The sequence below is a fragment of the Scatophagus argus genome, chromosome 1, assembly GCF_020382885.2.
Source record: "Scatophagus argus isolate fScaArg1 chromosome 1, fScaArg1.pri, whole genome shotgun sequence".
NCBI classification, from domain to species: domain Eukaryota; kingdom Metazoa; phylum Chordata; class Actinopteri; family Scatophagidae; genus Scatophagus; species Scatophagus argus.
Window position 1 is genome coordinate 18,556,715 of NC_058493.1, and position 26,478 is coordinate 18,583,192.

Consider the following 26,478-nt stretch of genomic DNA (forward strand, 5'->3'; position numbering starts at 1 on the left):
GGCTCTGTAAATCTGCAACGTGGCACACTAACATGCTAACAAGGACAATGTTGACTTTTAAACAGTCTGATCAAGACGGGAACATCTTGCTGTTATTCCACATCCTTGTTCTGTCTAAAAGTTAGACTAGAAACACAGAATAGGAAGGTAGTGTTGGTCTGCCTTTAAACCAGGCAGCGACATTAGTGACAGGGCTGAACTGACATCTGTGTAAAAATTGGGAGGCGACAATTCAGTGTAAAGAAGTAAAGCCAGTGTAATGTCTAGTCTCTGTGTGTCCTGATTTTTGTCTTAATGATGGCGTTCGATGAAAAGCTGAAGGATCACTGTAGTAATTACAATTCATCCTGTGGGGGACATGAATCTCTGCACCAAACTACATGGCTGTCCATCCAATAGTCATGGAGACATATTACTCCAAAGCACACATGGTAACCTGCTTGTGGCGCTAGAGGAAAAGCCAGGAGATCGCCTGACTTCATCATCTGGGGACCATGAATGTGTCTAAAATTTCATAGCAGTACATGTAGTAGTTATTGAGAACAGTGCCATAGAGCCATGTTAATTAAAAAGAGAGAGACAGAAAAGCGTAAAAATTGTGACAAGCTCCATTGCAAAACACTCAGTTTAAGTCAAGAGAAAACCTATTTTGTCTTGGACTTACGACGCATAGTGCAGGACCCCTTACAATCACATCTCACAGCCTGTGTTGTGTTGTGTGTAAGGAAACAGATCTGACAGCGATTTACATCATTATTAGTCATTTATGGAGACATCGTCCTTGATTTTCAGTGAACCGCCATTAGCAAGCAGCATCTTTTACAAAGTTCTTGCCTTACTTCTGTGTGGCATGAGAGTCTACTGGGACCAGGTTCATTATAGGCCTGTCTCATTACAGCAGCCCCACCACCACCAGTCTTGGGGGGTTGGCGCTGAAGGCAAAGCTTCTTGTTTTAGCTCTTTAGAGGTCAGTGGTAGATTAAAACATTGAGAGGTGGAGGTTAATCAGCGACTGACCCTCAGGGTGGTACTGTCTTTCTTCGTCTGTTTTAATCAATAAGTGTGAGCACTGGCATGGAGATGAACTCCTCTACCTCCTCATACAGAGCACCTCTATTTCCCTCTACATGCTCTCTGGTTACATATTATCTACCCACTTCACTTCTCAGGTAGATGTTCAGAGAGGTAAAAAAAAAATACAAGCAAAAGGTTAAACTCGGGATAAAAACACTCCAACATGTAAGATGCAGTTCAGCAGGCTTAATGTAGGTCTCATCTGCCAATAAAAAGTGTTGGACTGCAACTTCTACACGATGTGTCTAAACCACAGGAACTAATCCATCACATCCCGTGGAGATGCAGTCTGACATGCTGTCAACCTGACTACACATCAAAGTCAAGAGGTGAGGTGGGTTTTTCTTTTTTTTTTTTTTTCAACTTTTAATGTCAACCATTAAAAACCCGCTGACACACTTTCATTCTTGTAAATTTTATTCTCATACAATCTTTCCATGTGCCTTTACAGTATTTCTAATAGCATGCAAATTTGCATATTGTTTTGAATTATGTTGTATTTTGGGTAAATTTGGATTTCTGCTCAAATGTATGCATGTGCGGGTATCTCCAAACCCTTAAACTCACATGAGTGAAGGTAGAAAGCGATCCTGAGTTTTGGTTGGTGTGTGTTCTTATGAGGAAGCTATTCCCCAGCAGGATTAGCGGGTCTGTGGAAGTCGTTACGTCTGGTTTAGTGTGATGTCCCCTGGGCTCTGCTGCTGAGAGTTAGTATCAACACCTCCACTGTTTATTTGGACCAGCGCTGAACTCAGGGTCACTCAATTCCAATCACAACTAATCCTGATGATGTGATCTAAACGCACACACATACACACACACACTCTCACACACTCACACACACAGGCATATGGGGCCCATGGTGGTAGGAGGGAGCAGATAGGTAGAAAGATGGGAACCAATGGGGACCAGCTGTTGAAGCCCTGGATTTGTTTTCTCTTGTGTGTTTATAATGTCAGTAGGAGGAACACCAAGTGAAAGACGATGTTATTCTTTACTGATTGTGGCTTAACCCTGAGGCTGTGTGTATTTTAACAGATTTTTACATTACTTTAAGCAGCAGAACAATTTGCCACAACTAATGACATGGTTTCCTGTTGATATATATTCAGTGATGATCTCTCTTTGTCCTCAACGTCTCTTTTGTTCACAAGATGTTTGAGCTCTGCAGAGGCCTGAAGACTGTGGTACAGTGTCTGAGGGAAACTGAAACAGAGGTTGATCTGTGAAAAACAAGCAAAAACAAAACATTGCTTCCATCTCTCATGGCTCAGGGATAATTGAAAATAAACAGCCTTGTGTCGCAGTGCTGCTGCAGACTAAATACTAATTTGTACTGCAGTAAAAGGAAGCTAACAGTGTTTCAGTTTCTGCTTTTATGCAAATCCCATCTGACCGAAACCGCCATTTTTTTTTTTTTGTTACTTGGCTTCAAAAAAGTTAAAACCCAACTGTATGTCATGCTCAAAGAGGCTTTTTTAAATGTTATCATATTCTACAGTGCAGTCACTTTTTACTACTTGAGTGCTCTCCAGCATGGGCCCATATCTCATTGTCATACCATATTAGCATTATGTACTGCTGTTGTCTCCCAGGCAGTTATTCAGCCACAGCAGTCTGCACCTGTCTGACACCAGGTTTGTTAGTGAAGAAATAAAAAGCTGCTTGACTCTGGTCTAGGAAGAATGGAGTTGCAACTAATGGGAGATTTCATTATTGATTAATCTGCTAATGAAATAAAAGATTCTCTTGAGTGTCGTGGATGTGAATACTTTGAGCTTTTCATTTACAGTGACACTTTATTTTATCATTTATGTCTATTGACTTAAAAAAAATGTTGAAAAAAACCTGAAGTTATTAATATTTCAATGACATTCAGGCATACTTAGGCATTTTAAATGGGAAAAAAAAGGGTAACGGTGAACTATAGCTTAGAGAAGTGCGTTTGTGACATCAGGGTTGTATTTTCAGTCCTGGTGGAATAAATCTGGGTGGGGAATATGATCATTACCAGAACTGAAGTGCCTTTGAGCAAGGCTCTTAACCCCAAAACCACTACAATGGAGCTGCTCAGCGGCAGCCATATCAGACTGTGGTTTTGCTGTGAAGATTACCAGGTGTGAATGTGTGTAACTGCCTGTAGAAGAAAAGCTTCCTTAGTGGATCTTCCCATTGCTCACCTCAGCAGCGTTTTCCAGCTCCAGGGTCTTCTTCCAGTTGGATGTGCCTGGAAAGCATCATCCTTACTCTTTATGAGAAACTTTATGAAAAAGAGATTTTCTCTCAAGCCTATGGTATGGGGCGGCACAGTGGTGCAGTAGTTAGCACTGTCGCCTCACAACAAGAGGGTTCCAGGTTCGAATCCTGTTCTGAGCCCTTCTATGTGGAGTTTGCATGTTCTCCATGTGCCTGTGTGGGTTTTCTCCAGGTACTCCGGCTTCCTACCACAGTACCAAAAACATGCACATTAGGTTAATTGGCTACTCTACATTGGCCCTAGTTGTGAGAGTGTGTGGTTGTCTGTCTTTGTGTGTTGGCCCTGTGATTGACTGGCAACCAGTCCAGGGTGAACCCCGCCTCTCGCCCGTAGTTAACTGTTATAGGCTCCAGCTCCCCCGCGACCCTGATGGATAAGCGGTATAGAAAATGGATGGATGTATGGTATGGTACTAGGATTTGGACTTTTGATTCATCTTTGATAAGCTTTTACAGTGTTGGGATTTCAGCATCTGCCTCACTCCATGAAGCAAAAGCAGAAACTCTATAGAACTACCACATATGTGAAGGTTATTATGTACAAGGTTATTTTTATACATCTGTGTTTTACTGAGTACCTGACAATATATACTGTCTGTTAGCACTGAATAAATGGAAGACTCTGACACATTGTGCTTATTTCTGCTTTTGCAGGTGAGTGTATGGATGTATCTTTGGCATTGTTTCTGCACGTACACTATGAACTGTCATCTACAAATGCATTATCACCTTAGTGACACCAGCGGACAGAATTGTCTCCAGCTTCACGGTTTAATAACTTAAGGATCTAGTAATGCACATTGCCTAAGCTATGTACATGACAGTATTGCACAAGTGCAAGCTTCAGGTCATGGACCCTTAATAAAACAGCCACACATTTCAAAATAAAATACTGCAGAAATTGTCAGTTGTTGATATACATGAAAATATACTGAAAATCCACACTCTTCTTTCCATTAAATTAAATTAAATACACCCACCATTGCTACCTGGCTGTCTTACTCGCCTATGTTAACACATTTCTGTGTTTCTAGATGGATCGGTGGCATAATGTGAAACCATTGTCAACATTGTGTATTGCTGTGTGCTTATGCACGTGCATATGTGTCCCTATTCATGAGAATAAGCAAACTGGGGGCCCACTGTTAAAAATATTGCTCTCATTGCTTCACAAATGGCCAAGAACTACATAAGTACCTTTAACATTATACCCCTGTCCATGTAGCCTACCTAACTATATCTCTGCAGTGCACTCAAGAGCAAAAGCTGTGCTGGTTTTTTTTTTTATTACATACATGATCCAACCATTTCCTCTGCAGTCTGAACTGCTCAGTGAAGAATAGCAAGAAGCAAAGAGAAAGCCAAAGGATTTTCACCTCTGTGACAGTTATGGAGAATTACAGTGATATACCTGAACCTTGGGTCTTATATTGTAATCTATGAGTGTGTGTCATGGAGATGAATGTTGATTGTATTGTCCTCCGCCGATGTGATGATGACATGCAGCGTAAATCTGTCTCGGCTGTTACAGCGATGGAGGCGTGTGCGCAGCTTCTTGTATGTGTGTTTTCCTCTTTGACATGCAAAGGGCAGCGCAACAGTAATTAATGACTAGCTGCTAAATGGTGCGATGTGATCCTACATAGTAATGAGAGGGCACTGGTGCGGGGCCAGGCATGACAATCAGCTCTGCAGAGAGAAAGTGTGATTGACACACAGGTGACACCCAGCTTCAACCAGGCCTGGAGAGGACTATTTGGTAATGAAAAGCGTTTGTTGTGGGACAATTGTTTTACATAAACACAATCTAGTCAGAGTGTCCGTCTGAATCAGCAGGGCGGTGGTGGCACATCTTTGTTGTTTCATGGCTGCGCACCTTTTATTGTAGCTGTAGTTTACAGTCAAGAGTAACTGGAAGATCAGACGCAGATTTATGTAACACTTATGCAAATGCACACAACAAAAAATTAAATATCCCTTCAAAGCGGGATGGTATTCTGTCCAGCAGACGCGGCAGCTTTGATGAAGAGAGATTGTTTTCTCCTCAGTTGGGATTGCTGCTGGGTATTGTTTGAGATGCAGCATTGTGTCCAGCTGGCTCAGCTGGCAATCCGGAGAGGTTTCATTAAAATACAACGTATGGCCTGTGTGTCAGGGAAGGAGCTTTTACTGTCATTGGATTGTGCTTTACAATATCCTGGTCATAATAGTTATTGTCATGGCATCATTTGAGTCAAGGGCTCCTACGCTCCAAAGTGAACTAATGACGATGCTTTCACTTCTGCAGGAGCAGCACTCTGAAAATGTTGACTATTTCTGCCACTCGTGTTAATCAGCATATGAGCCAGTCTTAATGTCTCTCCAGATATACCAGTGGTCACCATATTCCTCTGCAATATGCACTGAGGAGCACTCGGATTTGCAAAAAGTTGGAAATTTAAACTTGTCTCAATATTTTTAAGTGTAAAGTCATTCTTGCAGTAGTCATATTCTTAACTCCTGCTTTTCACAATTCTCAACATGTACCAATGAAGAGAAACTCCGTTAAGTTAAATGGCCTCATCTTCATTTTTTCCACAGTCGGAAGAAACTCTAACTCTTGGTGAGAAACTTTGAACATCTAAACTTCATCACTGTGTCTAGAAAGCAGCCGTATCTGTTACTTTTAGAGCAGGTTCACATTTGTTAAAATTAAATTCTGTCAAGGTGAGGATTTCTGTTTTCATATGCAAATGAGATTTACTTGACATTCAGTACATTTCTTGGATTCGGTGACGAAGTGAAGTGATTAATGTAGGTAATATACTGTGTGCATGCAGCTGAATCTCTTACCTTTTGCTATCAAGCAGCATTTGGTAAGTAGTAAGCATCTTTAAAGAGAAAGAAAAGGGAAGCATACAATTTTTCCTAGCTTTAAAATCTTCTTATTCCATATTGACAATACCATATGTAATTGTTATCTATGGAAAATAGAAAGTTTTTCAAACCATCCATCGTTGGTCACTGAGTACGTGCCCCAAGAAACTTTTGCATTGTTTGGCTAAGGTGACAGAAATACATCAGTCATTTTCTGACTGTCTAGAAACTGTGATGGCCATGGAATCTTGGTTTAGGGATATTTATTTGTTTCAGAATCCAAAGTCTGTCATGCCAGGTTGCATCATGTGACCTGCAGTTCAGACTGTGGCCACTTTACAAAACCAGTGCACAGCTGAGTTGATAGAGGCTTGATTACATTCTCATGCAGCTGATCAATCAGAGTACCAGACAGCTGGCATATCATATGTAAATGAAAGGCTAATTAATAAGATCCACACATCATCACCTCCTACCGTTTCCTCTAAACTGTAATCTGCATTTTCTGTTTTCTCTTCTTCTGTTTTTCCCCTTTGCCGTCCTCATTGAGGTGCTCCTTAAGCTTGCCCATCAGCCTCTCAATCTTTCAATTTTCTGCCATGGTGAAAAGCACTTACACTTATCGCTCCATCTGTTTATTACATGCCACCTCCACCTCCTTCTTTCTCCACCCCCTTTCCGTCTCTCCTCCTCTCCATCTGTGTATGTGTGTTCTGAGTAACCTTTATATCCACAAAACTCCTCCTGGTGGTGCCCTTTATGTCCTCCACCAACACTACCCTGGGGATTTTTTTTTTCGAGCACTTTGTAAATGCAAGCTTTGAAAATAGGCTATTATTGTGTTTTTTAATTAAATGGCTCCCTTATGAGCTTGCAATAATCATCATGTCTCCATAAAACCAAGAACTGTTGAGTCGGTTCAGAAGACGCTGGTGCCATGTTGGCATTTTCCTGGACGGAGAGGGCTGCTTGTCTGTTCCATATTTTTTTTTTAAACTGTTTTTGTTATGCTTGACCTATAAATTAAAGGAAAAGAAAATGGCAGTCATATTTCTGCTAATGGGATTGATATTCATGGGGCTGTCAGTTAGGAAATAAAGAGAAGCCTTTACCCTGAGAAAATGGGGGCAAAGGAGACATTTTGACTGAAAGTACATTAGACCTAAACTGCCAGCTCCATCACCTTAGAGTGTAGAGAAGTAGTATCTCTAGTGAGACTGGTGTTAGTGTGTGCACGTGTGTGTCTAGTGTTTTATAGGGACTGAAAGATATTAGCTGCTTTTCAAGTCTCGAGGAAGACAAAAATGTTCACTGTGGGGGAAATTTTCTTCTGTCAATATGTAGCATCTCGTGTCCTTGGCTGAAAATCTCTTCTGTAATTATGGATTCTTTTTGCCTTCAGACTCAGGAGGTCTGAGGAGAAGCGGGTTATTGATTCCTTTTGACATTCGTGCTAATTTCCTCTTTGGTGATCTGTTGAAATCACTTAGAATGACGATTCATTGGCAAAGTACACTGTGCCTCTGGTACTACAGCTGCTTTCAAACACAATAACAGAAAGACGTTGAAGAGCTGAACAAGTGCTAGTAGGCTGCAGCATTTTGACATTATGTTGTCTTCTTTTTTCTCTGTCTCTGTCACAGATCACATTCTTCATGCTGCTGTCAGCAGTGTGCGTGATGCTCAACCTGGCAGGCTCCATCCTCTCCTGCCAGAACGCTCAGCTGGTCAACTCCCTGGAAGACTGTCAGCTGGTGAGACCAACTGGAATTTAACCCATGCACACTCTCAAAAAGCGTGGATGAAAAGATGTCCTTCTGAACATGATGCAACATGTCAGAAGTCAACACATCACACATCACACACATTGATGGAATTGGATGAAGAAATGTACTCTTTCCAGTTATGTCAAATTTTGGGGAAGCTACTTTGATAGCATAGCTTTGCACGCTACCAGTTACTCCACACTGGGACTACAGCTGAGGTACAGTAAAACTATAGAGAGAAATGTAGTTTTGGGGTGGGGCTGGTCAAAGGGGGTTCAGGTATGTGACCCAAAAGTGTCGGTACTTTCAGTTGTCAACTCAAAAATACATAATAATAGATAAACAGAAGGCAAAAAAAAGGCAAAAATATCATGAAGTTGAACTACCAGCAAGCTACTGCAAATTGTAGTTAAACTGCAGTACTATTATTTATGTATAGCTTGACTTTCCATGATGCAGATTTGGCAAAATACAATGAAGTAAAGGCTAAAAAAGAAGAAAAACAATGGGGCTCCAGTGTGGCCTAGGCCTAACTCACAGCAATCCTATATTCATGTTTATTACTGAGGCAACTGACCAACATGATTCTTCTTTTCCAAGAACAGTGGCACACTCTCATATGCAGTATAATATAATATATAATATGTAAATATTTGCCGGATGTCCAAAAAGTCTACAAAAAAAAGAAAAATGCAAATGCCTGATATGTTTTTGCTAAAACACTGTATAGTACTACTGACATGCCAATTGATGAGCAACACACAACATATATGTCATGCTTCATATCAGTAACACGTCATCGCTAGCACATTTCGTGACTCTGCCACAAACCTGTAAACAAAGGCGAAAACAGCCTAAGGTTGAAAGGGATTGTGGTTGTAATGAGTTGGATCACTTCAGAAGCTCTAATATGTCACAGTGAAGTGCAAGACTCGTGTTGAATGTTGTTGTCGTAGTTGGTACCCATCTGCGAAACCTGTAACTATGAAGTCGGTGAGTAATAGGCATTTGTTCATTGTTGTCTGTTGCCTGATTTCATGAACGCCGGCACATAGCAGGCTGACAGGCAGCGCTTCTGTTCTGAGCAAGCTGTAGGACTGAGTCAACATCAAAAGTAAACCGACCAGTTTGTCTGTTAGTGACTAATGGCTTGTGATTATCACATCCATCTTTGCCAGAACTGAAGATGGCCAAAATACAGATAAACAACTTTGAAAGAGTGTTCCATCTCCACTCCAAAAGGCTGGGAGACTGAAATGAGACAGTGGTGAAAAACAAAACAGTAGAGACTGAGACTTTAGCTAACACAGCTGTCTCACATATAGAAGCATTAAAGGAGACACTATACCTCGTCAGGAGTGCTACTTCAGTGGGGGAAGAGCTTTGGCAACCTCCTCCACTTCTTTTTCATGTCAGAATTGGGGAGGGGGGGTTGAATCTGACTATTTCTCTAAATTTCTGAAACAGTCAGTCACACATTCTCAGGAACTTCATGTAGCAGTTGTCCAGGTAACATTATCTGAGTTGTTTTCTTCAAATATGATACAAAAGATGTGATAAATTTTGTGGAATTCCCCTTTAACTGGAGCTTTGAAAATATTTTCAGCAAGCAGTTTACAGTGGATAGATACTTGCCCAATTGCTTTTCTTTTTCTGCAAACCACACATATGTTACTTTTGTTTCATATGTTAAAGTTTTATATTTCATAAGGACTAGATATGTTTTTCTATTGCTTTCTAGCGTTCTCTCATCGTTCGGTTTTTCATTTTATGACATGACGATTTGGTGTTTAAGGTCTTGTCAGGTTTAGGCACAAAATCTTCTTGGTTAGGGTTAAGAAAAGATCATGTTTTGATTTCAAATACTTAGGTTTGTCACTACAAACACTTTGTTAAAAAATATTTGATTCTATTGATACAAACTCGGCTGGAAAAATCCATTTTCAAAAAAGAAAAATCAATTTCCTTCACCACAAACAGGACTGCAAAACTCTAGACACTTCTGTCACCACAAATGGTACAATCCAACTGTCGACCAGTTTCTAACAGTGATCTGCTGCATGGCACCTATCTGGCCTTGGTGTCACGCCATGCATGTCTCTCATGAAACATGTCATTTCACAAATGTTGCTTTGAAACCAACAAATGTAATCTATCCACGGTTTGCAGAAACATACTTGCAACTGGGCTGTGTTCTCTACACTTGTCAACAGCAGTGCTAATATTATGGAAAACGTGAAAATCCAGCAGACTTGAAAATAAGTATGTTAAGCTTTTCCTCCTCGCAACTAGTGATGGGAGGCAGTGTAGTTGGACACAGAACACTCAATTTTAAAGCTTAAGCAGATTTTTTAGGCTGAATTGAAACTGCCACAGGTTCTTATCTCTTCATGACTGAAGAAACCCCTTGTGATTTATGCAGCACCCAGCCCACTAACCTGACCAGCTCTACATTAGAAGCAGCTGTTCTCCCAACACAAGTGGGACCAGTTGAGCAGACCAACTTCACTGCTTTATGTGGTTCCCCAGAGACGATGCAGTAACGCTCCTTCTCTCCTCTCCCCAATGTAATTAACCCATACTTGTTGGGTTCATGTCCTGCTTTCTCTCTATCTGGGACACATAGCAGTGATATGCTGCACCTCAATCCCTCCCTTGGTGGCTCTTCATTTCTCACAGTTTCTCTTCTTTTGTTGTACGCCTTCGATTAGCCGTGACTATTTCACATATTCAGTCTTGACTGTTCTCATAGTGTCTATGAAAAATAAAGCTCATGGCAGAGGCAAATGTATCATCTACCATATTAAATTTAAGGATATTACAGCAAGCTCAGGTCTGATCTGTGCATGTCTCTGTGTGTGCATTTGTGTGCGTGTTCGTGTGTGTGTGTGTGTGTGTGTGTGTGTGTGTGTTTTTGGGTACGTGGCGTGCATGCATGAGTGTGGATGTGTGTTCTCCCCTCTTTCCCCCAAGCTCAAGTTTGACAGCGATGGAGTGTGTGTATGCTGCGAGCTACAGCAGCAGAGTTCGAGCTGCAACAACCTGGGAGAGACACTGAAACTGAATCCACTGAGGGACTGCAATACCATACGCCTACGTCTCAAGGTGGGTGGGAGCTGTTATGTCTTTGTATTGTGCTGCTGGTGAGAGCTATAATGTTTTCATATTTAAAAGATTCTGTTAGACTGTTAGACTGCAGGTAATATACAATATATAATAATATATTGTTATTTGCAACTGCACTGATAGCTGTGACAGTGTACCACAGTCAGCTGGTCTGACGTCGTACTACTTTGGTCTTTACTGAAATATCTATAACAAAATATTGACTGAATTGCTGTAAAATTTTGTGTGAACATTCATGGTCTCAAAGGATGAATTGTAGTGACTTTTCCTCTTGTGCCATGATGAGGTTTACTTGTGTTTTTCAGGGAAGTATGTCAACGGCTCTTTGGTGGACTAACCATTATTTTCCAGTATTTTGGCCTATTACCAAATACATTACACAGACAATAGCACTGGGACACCTGACCATTACACCAACAGGGATTTTAATGCTATTGCATTCTAAATACATAGACAGCTTTGCAGCTATAACAGCTTCCACTCTTCTGGGAAGGCTTTCCACAAGATTTTGACGTGTTTCTCAGGGAATTTTTGCCCGTTCATGCAGTAGATCATTTGTGGGACACCGATGTTTAATGAAAAGGCCTGGTTTGCCATCTATGTTCCAAAGGTGTTCAATAGGGTTGAGCTCAGGGCTCTATGTAGGCTAGTCAAGCTTTCCCCAAACCTTTGACACAACAGTGGAAGCAAAGCATTGTCCAGAATGACATGCTGACATTAGCACAAGCACCAATGTTCTCACAGAGCTACTAGCATAGCTACATACTCAGCCAGAGTTGTCTCTTTGCGTCTCTAAACTCAATAACATTAAGTAATACAAAAACAAATGTCTATGAATTGCTGAAATCATTAAGTCTAAACTGATGTCTCCAGGTTTCTTCTCTCACCGTGTAACATATCCAACGTGAAAAGAGTCAAATGACTTAGAAAATACAAAGATAGAAAAAAAAGGTGTTCAGTCACAGATTAATTGGGCAGGAAGTGGAGAATGGCAGCAGTATTTGTCTTTCCTCAAGGGGCAGACCTCTTAGTATGCAGTGCGTATCTAGCCTGGGCTGGCTGTAGTTTGCGAGTGCATGATCTCGGTAGATTATCTTGACTCAGAGTGTCTGCCGGAGTGATATACAGTGTGTGCCACTGTGCCTTTATTGGATAATGACAATCATATCCATTCATTTTATGTCCCTGATTGATTATAAAACATTGATAACCAAATAAAAGACTTCCGAAGATGAAGCATGCTTATGAAAAGAGGAAAGATCAAGCACATTCGTCATTTTGATCATAGCTCATTAAAAGAGATGTAGGAATTGGTGCTGTGAACCTTTATTAAGTGCCAAAGTGGTCAGATGTGTTGAGTTATTTCTCAGCAGAAGCTGTCATGGCTGAACCCCCAGAGTCCTCGGCTATTTCAGGTGGCTGTTAGGCTGTCTCTGGTCCTAATGAACTCATAATGTGGCTGCCATATTGTTCCTATGTTACTAAAACAGACTGAATTAGCACAGGACTGAAATATCAGACCGCCACATGTGTCTTATTCCCTTGTTTCCTCAGCAGTAATTCTTAATGTTTTGTTGCTGTGAAGCAAGCATCAGAGTCCACGTTGCTGCTGACGTGTGCCATGTATTGGCCATATATTTACATATATATGCTATACATATATACGTAAATATATGTGTTCATATATGGATATATATGTATATATAGTTGAAAGACATATATATAGGGGTTGTTCATGTATTTTCTTTCCGTGTGGGCTGTTGGCTTAAGGAAAGTTATCTTAAAGAGGTTAAATATCTGGGGAAGAGGCATGTTCAACAGCTTTTGCAAAGGTGTTACAGTTCCTTGCCTGGTGGAATTCATTTTATCATTATTTATATATTCACTATCTCACATCTGCATGACAGATGCATTCCTATAACAATAGTGCAGTTAGACTTTGTGTTCTCCACCTGTTAGAGAATAATTTGGAAAAGCCACATTTACTATAATAAACCACCAGAGCACACAACAAGGAAACAGATGCTCATAGAGCGGTTTTTGGATACTGCTGTGTACAACAGTCACAGCTTTATCTCAAGAAAGATTCTTCACAGTCAAATTGTACAGCAGAATAGATAAAAGATGGACGGTTGACACGTTTCAGTTCGAAAATTGAAAAGTGTTTATTTTCTGAACGCAGTGAATGTACAAAGTTGATTTTTTGCATCAAGGCCCTGATTTTGTTACTCCCTGCAAAGGTCTACTCTTGACACCCTTTTGGTTTGGCTCAATTTGTTCCAGTTGTACCAAATAAGCAGCTGTTCTGCCATTGAACTGGCTGCACAACAGACATGTTGACATGTCGTAGCAGGAAATTCACAAGTGTGTTAATGACTGTTGCATTTCACTTGGAGGAGGTCAAAATTGTATTGATTAAGTTCTAAAATCTTGGAGTTATTTCCCCTCATGTTCAGAACTAGTTACTGTATTTTCTCTCAGGCATGTGCAGAACACATACACCAGCAGCCAGCCGGTAATCAGCTCTAGACAAAGCAGCATATTCAGAGATTTTAACATGAGATGTGAGGTGATGTGAGGATCATCTTTGTCTTTGTTGGCACTAGATGTGAAGTTGGATAGTGTGTCTGGGCCCTATAAACCGGATTAAGCTGCGCATCAAGTCAAAAGCAATCCGTCTCAACTTTTGAGGGAGTATTAGCCTGTCATAATAGTTTTGAGGCAGAAATCCAGAAGAAACACTTGGAGTTTTTTCACTTGGATGTCACTGGAGAAGTTGCTGTTCATCTAACAGAACATAAAAGCCATGATCATAAAGAGCATAAGGCCATGAGATGGATCCTTCCAGCTTCAGGCTGTGACAATAATTTTTACATGTTCTATGAATGGACTGTTTAAACTCTGTCTGAGGTCAACCTGACTCTTCACTTAATGTGTTAGAAAAGCTTGTCTTTTGTCCATGCATTTATAGCTTTATGAAAAGGGGTCCAGAGCTACAACACCTACTGCTTCTTGTCACTGTAAGTTAAAAAATCACTAGAGGACCTTGCCAACAATCTGGACTGACCCCAGTGAAATTGCTGCCGGGCTTCCTGAGGGAAGTGCTGGAGGTTTCAGTCAGATGCTGTAAAGAGCTGCTTGGGAAGGCCAAAGAGAGCCGAGATGAGTACTGTGACCTGCACTGAGAGTATTAAAAGAAACTCCATGCAGACTGGAGAAAAGCACGTTGCTACTCTGAGCCTGCTGTACTATAGGAAGCTAGAGAGTGCAGCAAGTGGAGACGTGTAGTTTGTGTCTTGCCAAGAACTGGTTCAAGAGTGCTGCACAGTCTGCAACTTTAAGGTTGCGGCACATAACGGTCAGTGTAGAATCAAATTAAAATTATTTGACATAAATGTTTCCAAGGAAAATATTTTAGTTTTATTAGTTTGATTCCCCTGCCTTTAAGACTTCACCTTGGTCAAAAAATCGTTACAAAAATATCATGACTGCTTTTATTCAACATTCTGTCTCTTTGATTGTGGTCAGAGTTATGCTGTAATGGTAATTCACTCGTAAGAGTGCACATTCATTTGTCTCCTCTTTATCACACAACACAACACATGTTGATGTTTATTGTAAAGGGTTACTTTTCTTAAGCGGATTCAAGTTTCTGCAATTCAATTTTCCAAATGTAATGAAATAAATTCAAACCAATATCTGATCACAAAAATCATACTGTATAAATGGCATTATTCTTCTCCAGTATAAGATTATTCCCCTGATAGTTTTTGAGATGTCTTCCTATTACTAAACTACTAATTACCGGTACTAAAAAACTAAAACTACTAATTCTCACAAAACCAGTCAAGTTATAATCTTATTTTACCAGTTCAGTTTAATGACTGGTTGTGATTTTCAATGTTTAAAATGTCAGACAGATTGTGCCCCATCCACAAGTACTCCAGACTTTCCTCCTACACAAAACATGTTCCAAAACTATTAGCTTCCAAGGCAAACATACAAGTATGAGTTGTATTTTGTAATTGGCACTGCACAACTTCAAACTACTTCAGTTCCAACTCATCTCTTCTTTAACTCCCAGCTCGCACAGACTTGATCTTTGGCAGCTGGGTACTGGACATCAAACATGTTGGAAAAACAGCTGGCAACTCAGAGCGTCTCAGATGCCAACTTGATCCATTTTATATCATGAACTTCAAAAGGAATGAAAGTGTGTAATGGGATCTCGTAGGCAAAGATTTGCTGCTTGCCTAGCCCAAACCGCCCTTAAAATGTCAGCGAGTCTGACAACAAACCACCTCCTGGTAGATCTTAGAGAGGGAGACGCCTGTGCTCACTTCATAATATCAGCAGCCTAATACAAGTGGGGTTTTGTAATGTCACTGGTAATGTGCTTCCTGAATATGATGAATAATCTGTGTGAAAGGTTGGAAAACACTTTGTGTGGTAACTGAGGAGCTTCATTCACGAGTCTGAATCCATAAAATCAAAAAGCAGTGTTCAATATCCTACTTATTCTTGTCTTTAAGCAATTATGTCATCATAGATATTTCGGCTCAGCGTATTTATCAGCCAGCATTGTGACTGCTGATATCGTTGTGTTTGTGTGCTCTTGTGTGCATGTGTACTCAGTTTGAGTTTCTAAGGTGTTTTGCTGCCTCTTGTTTTGAGATTTTTTTGATATTAAAAAAAAAAACAAAACATCCAAAATCAAAGTCTCTGTTATATCTCATCTCTGTTTCTGCTTTCCCTCTTCCTCCTCCTCCTCCCTTTCATCTTTTGACAGTCTCACACTGTTTGAATAAATAGTCCTGGTGACTGTATTATCATAGTGATTGTTTAAGTGGATTTATGGTGACAGATGAACTCTGCAAACTTCATAAAGAAAAAGAAAATGTTTTATTATTATTTTAAAGGTCAGAGAGGGGCGCAGATCAACTAGTCCTATTTTATGCACTTATATCTAAATGATATTCAATTTTTCTCATTTTAAAGCAGCAATGCAAGCTGCTTTTGTCATCTCACCTCTCAACATGCTCTGTGTATTAGACACTTTCTATTTCTAGATCCAATTTCCAAGTGGGCTGGAAATTGGATCTGTTCCTATGTTCTTTGTCAGGAAATGAATTCATATTAAACAGTTAGTATAGGTTCATATGTCAAGACAAACAAAAGTTGGTATTCTTTATTTATTTGAATCCCTATTAGCTAGTACTAAGGTGGCAGGTACTTCTCCCAGGGACGGCATAACAAATCATATGAAACAAGACACACAATGCATATGGGGTTTAAAAATGGAGTCACTTTAAGGTGAGTTGACCTTTTCAGAAGAGCAGCACAAACAGCAGAATGATGGGACTGCAGTTATTAGTCTTTTTTCTAATTCAGGGTGCTGGGCTAGTATTTCGCCAACATGCACATTTATTTTTGCTGACACATTCAATACTGGTTTGTCCCCTCGCTGTTCACTTTGAATGTGTCGGCCTATGCGCTTGTGCTTACCCTGGATGTTTATGATGTTGTTTGCAAAGCATTTAACCTTTTAAAACGTATTCCACATATGTTAACAATGCAGAGTCTTCTTGCATGCAGATATTTGTGGAAATGTTGTCTCACTGCAGAGCCGCCCTGCTGAGCTTCTCTAGACTTGATGGTGACATTAACACTTTATTGTGTTAGCTTCGTTCCTTTCTGTGTTTTCTCCTCTTGTTCTCAGTCTTCTTGTTTTCATATTAGTCATATTTATGTAATATTGACTGCCTTCTCTTTCTTTCTCCTCACCTTCTCTCCTACACCCTTGTCATTTCTCTTATTTTCCCACCCTCTTCCTCCTCCTTCCTTCTTGTGCTCCCTGTTCCTCTAACAGTTTCCTCCTCTTCCCCCCTCTCCTTTAGGAGCTGCTGTTCAGTGTATGTGCTCTTAATGTCATCTCCACCATTGTGTGTGCTCTAGCCACTGCCATGTGCTGTATGCAGATGGTCTCGACTGAAGTGCTGCAGATGGTGAGTGTAACGGGAGAGAAGACGACAACAGTCACTGACTTTGTTTTCATTTCTTAGTCTGAAGATCACTATCACCAGTTTAGATAAACACATGCGGCTCAGGAGTGACATGCCAACCTTTATCTGCTTTAAGATAGTGGAATAATGTTTGCTTTTATTGTTTGAATCATCCTGTTTTATAAATAGAAGTTAATGAAAGCACAAATGCACAGTGAAGGTCAGTTGCCACAGGACCTGTCTCACTTTCCTGTTTCTCCAAAATATGTTAGATTTGAGGAAAGTAGCTTAACATCTCCTTTTTTCCTCAAAGGTACACCATCCTTAGTATGACCCTTTATTGTTGTTTTATTTTATGAGGAACAATGAAACTATTAGTGAAATTAGCGTGGCCAAGCTCCCTGTGTGTTTCACACCAATAATAGTTAATTCATGCCTCTAAGCACATCAATAACTGGAGAGGTATAGAGCAACACTGCCAACATGATGCCAAATAAGGAGCTTTGACTTAATACTTGATAGAAGAACCTTTTGCATATTTTATGGACTTGTATAAAAACTACCCTGGTCTGGATGTGAAGCTTGGTCTGATAATAAGCTGAAATGACAAGAAATCAGTACTTATATAGTAGCTCGTTAAATAAATTACAGACATTATGTTAGACATCTCCACTGAGTCACAAGTCAGCAAAGATCCATGTATAAATCAGACCTGGGCAATTGACCGCTGCTTATCCCTGGGACAGGACCTTAGAAATAAAGTTATTGGTCTTCTATATCTGTGGTTATTTAAGAAGAGACAATTTGAAGCGCTTTACATAAGACAAACATTAAGACATTAAGAAAAGATAAGAGGACTGAAAAGACAGCATAAAGAGACACACATAAATGGAATTTTATAAAGGCCAAAAATAAAACAAGACAAATGAAACAGTAGAAAGTTAAAAGGACAAAAGCACTTACCTCCAAAAGTCACGCAGAGTTTCCAAGAGTGGCCTCGTTTTCCATTTATCACAAGAGGTGTTTACCTTTTATTTAGCTCAGTAAATTTAGCCAAGTCAGTAGCAGCAGTGATAGCCTGGAGAATAGAAAAACAGGCTGGCTGTGACTGGAAAGTTGTCCCACTTACAAAAGGCTGAATGGGGTGGCCCAGTAGTTCACCTGGTAGATTGTGGACCACATATCAAAGCTTTGATTCTCGCCTGTGGTCCTTTGCTGCATGTCATCCCTCCCCTGCCTTTCCTGTCCTTGTCCAGCTGTCTGTGGGCCTTTCTCAAACCAGAACCTCCCCGCTCTTCACACACTGACAGCTAATGGAAGCACAACATCTTCTCATTTTCCACTGATTTTCAAAAGCTGTGAATATACACTTTAAAACTAAATGACTACTTTATCTAGGCTAGAGAAGGGTCTTCCTGATTTTAAATAAAATATAACATCTGAGTGTCTTAATTTGAGCAGTTAATGTTTGTACAGACAGTCGTTTTGAACTTAAATTTGTGTGAAATGTATTCCATGATGAACACAACGCAACGCTGCATGTGGTCATTAAGTCAGCATTGGTGTGAACTCTCAGTGGGATTGTTTTATAACCCACTTCCTTTTCAGGGCAGTTGGTAATTGGTTGCTTTTATGCTGTGTTTCAGTTTATGCCACACAGAGCGCGAGCCCTAAATGCTGACTGTATGACCCCCCATGGAACCATCCTCCACCAAACACTGGACTTTGATGAGTTCATTCCTCCCATCCCCCCACCACCATACTACCCCCCAGAGTACACCTGCACCCCCTCGATGGATGGACAGAGGTGAGAGGCGAAACATTACACAACTACTCATCAGTACTACAAGACATTGTGATCATACACAATAGTCTATTAAATCAGAAATTGCCTTTTAAAATTGCATAAATGTATACATGCCTTGTGGCCCAGACCTCTTTTATAATGGCCTTTGTTTTAACTCATAATGGAAAAAGGCACAAATTTGGTTGTTGCTATTACAAAACAACACAATTCAGCTTTGTTGTCCAGCATGGTGCAAATTAACACATTTATAGCATCCCACAAAATATTCATAGTCATAAAATTCATGTGCACAGCCAAGCAACACTTCTTTTATGCAAATCACGGTGCTATCCGAAGAAATAATAATATTTGTTATATTAAGCGTAGTTAAGTGAGTGTAAGTTGTGACTGCAGTGGGAATAAATGTGTGAATATATATATATATATATATTTTTTTTTTTTTTTTTTTGCCAAAGGCAACATTAACAATCTCCCACTCCCAGAGGGAAGAAATCGGATATCAAAGCACTGCATGTTCTCCTTAAAAATACACTGGGCTTTTTTTTTTTTCTGGGGTTTTGTTCTCATTAAATCAGTTTGGGAAACTTGTTAAATTTCATTGTTTCATTGATAGAGACACCTATTTCACAGGTTGCTGCAACATACATGTAAAATTCTGCTGGTTGCTGCAAGCGATCAGTAGTTCAGGATGCTGGCTTAGTGCCCGCTCCTCCAACTGCATATCTGCAAGAGGAATGAGTGGGAAGTGATAATCAGACCTGAACACTGGCATTTCTGAACGTTTCCAGTTTTGCATGATAGCAAATATAGATTTCTGATTATTCAACGTCTATTTTTGCAGCCTTTAACTGCTGCAGATCCTTACCTGCTCCTCCACGGATACCTGAAATGCAGCACATACTGGAAGTGACATAAGATGTAGCATAAAAGTGGTCATAATTTGAGGATGGAGCAGCAATGGTTGCAAAGTTTCCAGTTTCCAGTATTTGAAAGATTGATCACTGGCCTGGAGAGGCATACACACCAAAGAAAAGAAATGACTTTTACTTTAGGATGAGTTGAAAGGAATACATCTTCTTGCTGGTATGGTACAGTACCTGTCAGTTAAAAGATTTTCTAAGGTTAGAAAATGTTTGAACATTTTTATTTAATTTAGATTGCCATGAACCACCCTAGACTCTCCTATCAGATGGTGAATATAGCCAGATGCCAAAAGAAATATTTGAGCACAAATCCACATCCACTCTATTAAGCAGCGGTGGCATGTGTCTGTTTACTATCTGACTGTGACCATCACATGTGATATTATCATCCATGGTCAGCTCAGAGCTTTTCCCTTTCATTAACCAGCTGTGACATCAGTGATTCTCAGCTGTTATGAAAGATTGGTTGATTTCTCCCTCAACACTCCCTCCATTTCCTTTCCAGAGAGAGCGCTGCTGATTTAATGATTTGGCAGGAAGCCACATCTGTTTGTCAATTATGCCATAAATATATACAAGGCAGAGGAAGCATTTATGGTGTCCCTGCTCAGGGCCAGGGATGTGTCATGACATCATCATGCCTCGGATGATTGGTGGAAACTCTTAGGTTGTATTTCATGCTCCACCACTTCAGAGGAGAATTGGGTTGTAATTAAAAGTTATGACCACACACATGGCTGCTTATTCTTAATTGGCACCATGTGAAACAGTGGTGATGCACACAGAATAATTCACTACTCGTGCATATGTCGTCTGATTTGGAGTGTTTTTTCTCAGTGTTTTTAATAGATTTTAAAAGACTTCCTGTGCCAGTTTCTCAAACATTCTGAGACTGGCTCAGTGAACTCTTCTATTCCAGGCATTTCAGATAGGATTTTAAGGCTTCTTTTGTTTATTGTTTGGTTGAACCTCTGCTTTTGTGCCTGTGACAGAGGTCTACACCTGGACTTTCCCCATTCTCCCTTCAGTGCTATCTATGGGGTGCCCATCAACAGCCCAGGGACACTTTACCCAACTGATCTTCCTCCTCCATATGAGTCTGTGGTGGGGCAGACCCCTGCCAGCCAGGTGAGAAGAATCTGTCAACTCTGCCCTTAAAGAAGCACTGTTTGCAGAGGCCTTCTATATGGGCAGCTTGGCCTTGGACATTACATTTATTTCTGTGTTTCCAATGAGAGCAGGTCAATAATTTAACCTTAAATATACATAGATTAACATAAGTGTACTTTGTAACCAAGTGCCCACTCAGTACCAAGAGTTTACAGCCATGCTAGTAGCTCTGTGAGACTGTGCTTGGGCCAGTCAATACTCTGAGAAAAATGCTTCTTTCACTGTGCAACGCCATCTCAGTTCTACATGTTATCTAATAATATGCTAATCAGTACTTAACACAAAGTAGTATAAGGCAAAAATCCCAGTCAACTTAATCAAGGTATTATCAGACTTACTGAAGCGATCTCCCTTGACTGTCGTATTGAACTGATCATCCATTTTGAACAGTGTCCTTCAAATAGAAATCAGCAGAAGGTTTTCTCAACAATAGAATAGCAGCTTTAAATAACTAATGGAAGCAGGCAGTGATAGACTGTGAAACAATCAGGCAGAAGAAACTCGGCATGACGATTTCAGGCTGCAGACCCCACATACGCTGTATATACTTAAAGCTTCTTAAAGCTACTTATAAACTCTACAGGATAGTTTTCTCGACTGGTAGGCCTGCTATACTTGCCATCTAAGACGAGCCTGTTGGTGTGTTTTGGTCTTAGAGAGCCCTCTACAGACCAAATGGTGGTATTGAAGGTTAGGGGGCACACTGTGGCTTTTATGCAATGCTGATATCTGCTAAATTCATCTTATTCAAACAGTGCTGTCATGTTCTCCACCTCCCCTAATCATTTTCTCTCTATAGATCACGACCAGCATAGAGCAACAAGCCACTGAATCCAGCCTGTGTGAGAGAAACACTACTGCAGGACTCAGCACTCAGGGTAAAGATAGATAGAGCACTGCAGTGCAGAGGATTGTCAGTTGTCTGCTAGCAGTTATGCTAATGATATTCTTTTTCCTATCAGCCTCAGTGGACAGTGCGTCACTGATGGTGTCCGAGGTGGCTGATCAAGACCAGACTTGCTCTTCAGAGGACTTGTGCTCATTGGAAGTCCAAGGTTCTGACTCCTCTCCCTACGGCACGCCCCACACTGCCCCCATTGATGGAAGCTGCACCAGCCTGGAACTTTGTACACGCCATCGTGGCTTGCCTAATGTCGACACACGCCCGAGCGATACAGGGTACAGTGAGTCCTCACATACCCAGGAGTCTCTGGAACGCTCTCCCGACTGGTCTTCAGAAAACTACAGCAATCTGGACCAAGAGGATTCCACAGACAACACACATCCATGTGAAGAACTGAGGGCTGCAATGCACATATGTGATGAGCTTGCATCAGCCAAACATTTACCAGAGGAGCCACCTAAAGCATCAACACACTCCCTCATTAAAGCACGAATGATGAGCCGGAAGCTCACACTCCCTGTCACTCTCCCCCAGCCACCCCAGCCTTGCTCCCCCACCTCTGTGGCCTCCTCTGGTGGAACTTCAGCCATCAGCCCTTTGGTTCCCTCTCCTTCCCCTTCCCCACCTAGCAGGCCACGTGGCCCTAGGCTGTGCTTCAGTATTTGGTCACCCTCCTCTGCATCACAGCCCACTGCTACCTCAGCCCAAAGTGGCTACTCACCCTCAGAGAGGCCACGGGGTCTGCGAGCAGCCAGGAGGTACCGCAAACTGGCGCGCATTGTCCGTTCCACCAGTGACCCCATCTCCTGCTCCTCTACAGGAAGTGAGTGTGTCAAGAGTTATACTACAGCTTACAAACTCTAGAGTGATCAGCCTTCTGGAACTAAATTTTTTGGAGTAATTTTTCAAGCAAAAAAGTCCAAATGGTCTTAGATCTCAGATTCTCCAATAGAAGCATTTGCTGCTATCCTCAAGATACAAGATACAAGATAGGTTTATTTGTCACACACACAATCATACACGGTACAATGTGCAGTGAAATTCTTTGTGTCCCTGCTACCAAAAAATAGGTAAATAAAAAATTTAAATTTAAAGAAAAATAATAAAATTAAAATTAAATTTAAAAAAGTGAAAATGTGCAATATTTATTTATTATTTACATGAGTGGTATTTACATCTAGTGCATGTAGTGCAGGTGGGAAACTAACTTTTAAACACATAACCTTGGAGTCTGATGACTTGTGATGCAGTTTTTGTTTTTTTCTTACACTTTATAAACTAAACAAATAATCAGTCAAACAAGAAAAATAATTGGCATCTTCACTGATTGCTTGCTTAAATTACTCATTAGCAAGCAGCTCTACAGTCTTTCACTATATCTTGTCTCCCTCTACAGGGGAAAATTTAAGCTGCGCCTCTGCAAATAACTCTCAAGCTGAAGATTCAACTAATACATCGCCAGAGCAAGGTACTGTCATCCAAACTGTGAATTTATGTAATGTGGGACATCTCAGCATTCAGCTTCTTGTGTTGTAAAACAGTTAGACCTGAAGGACAAACTGTAAATCTGGCAGCATGAAAAGCTAATTTAACCTAACTGAAACAAATGCTGGTTTGTTAGTTTAGTCTGTCCAATGAAAACCACATACTATCTCCAAATTTGTTGATTTTTAATTTTTAGATAACCGGAAGAATTTGACGGTTTGAACAAATTTTCATACTATTTTCTAAGCCAAATAAACAATTTAAACCCCCTTTAGATCTACTAGATTATCTAAAAACATGCATAAAACTGGAAAGAAAAAAATCTTTAGCCAATTTTAACTCAGCTGATTATAAGAATGTGTCATATGTTCATATATTCAGTGTGATTTACTGTGTTTCTCTGTTTTATCTTCAGAGCCAACAGATGTTTCAACAGATGTTGTTGGAGCTAAACCCAGTGACATATCAGTCATGAAGCAGCAAAAGGAAGGAAGGAAAGTTGACATCCACCTCAAATCTCAAGGCCTGCATAGACACTCTTCCCAAGAACGCCCGCACTCCCTGGCTGACCTTAAGATGTACAAAGACACCAAAATACTGGTGGCCAAGTTCCTGGAGCATTCAAGCTGTAGTCTACCTCCTGAAGTCCAGCAGGTTGTTAACAACATCAAGTGTGTCATCAAGTCAGATGAGAAACACATGGAGGAGGCCATTTTTAGTGCCAATGTCATAGATCAGGTAACTGAATTAGTCTAATGTCCAAACCAGCATTTTGTAGGACTTTAGGTTTTAGGTTTTACTGGTGAGCATCTGCCTACAAGACTGAAAGTACATAGTAGATGCAGACAAGAAAACAAACGTATCAGATGGATGAAAATGGAATGACAACTTTGTTGTTTTAAAAACCTTACCATTCGTGGAACAAAAAAGGTTGAGAGTGAGGGTGACATCTTAGAAAAGCAATGTCATTATTTATCTTCTCCACAGTGGCAGACTAAGGTTGTCAGTCTCATCTCATATTTGTTAGACCTGACTCAGCTTTCACTTTTAGTAGTAGGTGAATTGAAGTGGTCTGGGTGTTGGAATGAACTGATGTTTATTTCTTCTTTTTCTGATAATGGTTATACAATTCACAGTGTAGCCTGGCCTCCACATTTGAGGAAAGTAAGTTAGTATGCAACGTCATAACTACAATAGCAGTAGAAAGAAAGTTGATTTTTTTAGAACTGCTCTTATGTATATGAAGTGTTTTACAATTTGCCTCTCATTCACTCACTCATGCCAATCGGAGCAACTTGGGAATCAGAAATACACACAGAGATCTACAAGTAAAGGATCTGGGAATGAAATCTTCAGTCCTGCCTTTAGAGTGACACATGTTGTACCCTCTGAGCCACAGCTATCCCTGTGCAGCACTTTTACATGTTGTAAAATGTAGATTAATTCATCCAGTTTTTTAAGTGTTATTATGTAGTTGTATTAACTAAAGTGGTGTAGTACTAGGGTATTCTAGCTTGGTAGACTCATGATTGCTATTTTAAAAACAACAACAACAACAACAAAATAGACTACTAGCATTGTGTGTCTCTCTTTTATTCTTGGTCATTTTTTTGTTGCACAGATGATGACTCAGCGTATCATCGGCAGCCCTAGGAAGCGCGGCCATGAGGATCTTCATCTTCAGAGCTGCGGTGCTTTGACCTTGTCCCCTTCCATGCGCCGTCCAAAACACTTCCCACAAACAACCAGCGCCTCCACCAACCAACTGGACTCCCCCTCCTCTGAACAAAGCCTTGAGTGCAAAGAGACGATTCTCTGACCACTCTCCCAACAAAGACTTGGATGAAAACTCTGAGGGCATTTCAGGCTGTTGGTGTTGCAGCCACGCTGTGCTGTGCAGTGCAGTGCAGCAGTTGTCTGTTGAGTCATTAATATCTCCTCCAGCATTGAAAGATGATTTATTTTCACAGTGTGACTGCAGCAGAGGCAAACTGAAATGGTCTGTATCTCCTAGTGCCCTGTGAGACCGTGCCAAGTCATCAGCAGAAATGGTAGCAAACTCAGACTGAGCCTGCCAGTGTCTGTAGTGGCTTCTTTCTCATCAGAAAAACAAAAGAATGTTCCTCCCTCAGGGGATCTTTTCTACAAAGTTTCATCGCTAAGAAAAAGAAAAAAGGAAGAAAGAAATACTCAGCTGGTAAGTTTGGATGTGACTGAAAGACAAAGGAGATTGTGTTATCGCTATTCCTCTTGCCCTCATAAGAAAACCAAGAAATATGTTTGTTTTAAACTGTGAAGTGAACTGAACTGACTGGGCATTACTAGCCATTGTTTGCAGACTTTGTGGAACTGTTACTGATAGGGTGGTGAATATTTTGTGGTACCGATGGTTCAAGAACATCACAGATGTGGATTATTTAACTTACCTCATTGTGTTACGATTCTTATCAGTGTTAACAATAAAATATGACTTTGTATCTTGTGGTATGTGCTCTTATTTCACTTAATGTTTCTGGATTGTTTATGTCAGCTTGCTGGCATTTTGAACATCTAGTCACCTGCGTGAGCAAAATAATAGGAACGCTGGATAATACAATAGTTTTGCCATAAATACCAATTTGGTATAGCTAATAATATTTGGTTGTTTTGTGTTATGTTTCTTTTAGTCAGTTGTTGTTAAGAGTCTACTTGTGACCACTGGTCCTCATACCCATAGAGCTTCCAGGTCATCATGATTTTTCAGACTTTTCCCTATGTGGAACTGCCTACATTTCACACTTGTGACTGTTGCTGGCAATTTTTCAGTCACTAGAACAAATTTATGAAGGCAAAATAATAAGTCATGAGCCAATGAGTGAACTGAGTTATCTTCAAATGAATACAACTTATTTAAGGTGGAAAGAATCCAGCGAGTCCTTATCTGATTTACCTGGTGCATACATACCATCTCTAAATGACTAATTTTACAAATGACTACATTTTACAATTTATAGGTACAATGGTATTCAGCACGTTGGCTTTTCAGTTAGTCAGTGCGCAGAGTGCTACCACGATGCCAACAGTAATTTAGGAAGAAGTGTCATCAACAGTTTTAAAAGAAATGAGAGGT

The 26,478-nt window shown here is 40.4% G+C and overlaps 1 protein-coding gene across 6 annotated transcripts in view; it reads left to right on the forward strand.

Moving 5' to 3' along the window:
* fam189a1 (family with sequence similarity 189 member A1) overlaps positions 1-25,846 on the forward strand; it is a 73,511-nt gene extending 47,665 nt beyond the window's left edge. For 4 of the 6 annotated variants that reach the window (XM_046388908.1, XM_046388887.1, XM_046388895.1 and 1 more), the window contains 10 exons: positions 7,830-7,940; positions 10,893-11,057; positions 16,976-17,083; positions 18,727-18,887; positions 20,803-20,938; positions 21,780-21,858; positions 21,943-22,707; positions 23,281-23,352; positions 23,785-24,107; positions 24,991-25,846. In XM_046388908.1, the coding sequence (XP_046244864.1) occupies positions 7,830-7,940; positions 10,893-11,057; positions 16,976-17,083; positions 18,727-18,887; positions 20,803-20,938; positions 21,780-21,858; positions 21,943-22,707; positions 23,281-23,352; positions 23,785-24,107; positions 24,991-25,188 (2,118 nt within the window). In that variant the 3' untranslated portion in view covers positions 25,189-25,846. The remainder of the gene's footprint in view (positions 1-7,829; positions 7,941-10,892; positions 11,058-16,975; positions 17,084-18,726; positions 18,888-20,802; positions 20,939-21,779; positions 21,859-21,942; positions 22,708-23,280; positions 23,353-23,784; positions 24,108-24,990) is intronic. The other 2 variants (XM_046388922.1, XM_046388915.1) reach the window with 2 other exon arrangements.
* The last annotated feature ends 632 nt before the right edge of the window (positions 25,847-26,478 follow it).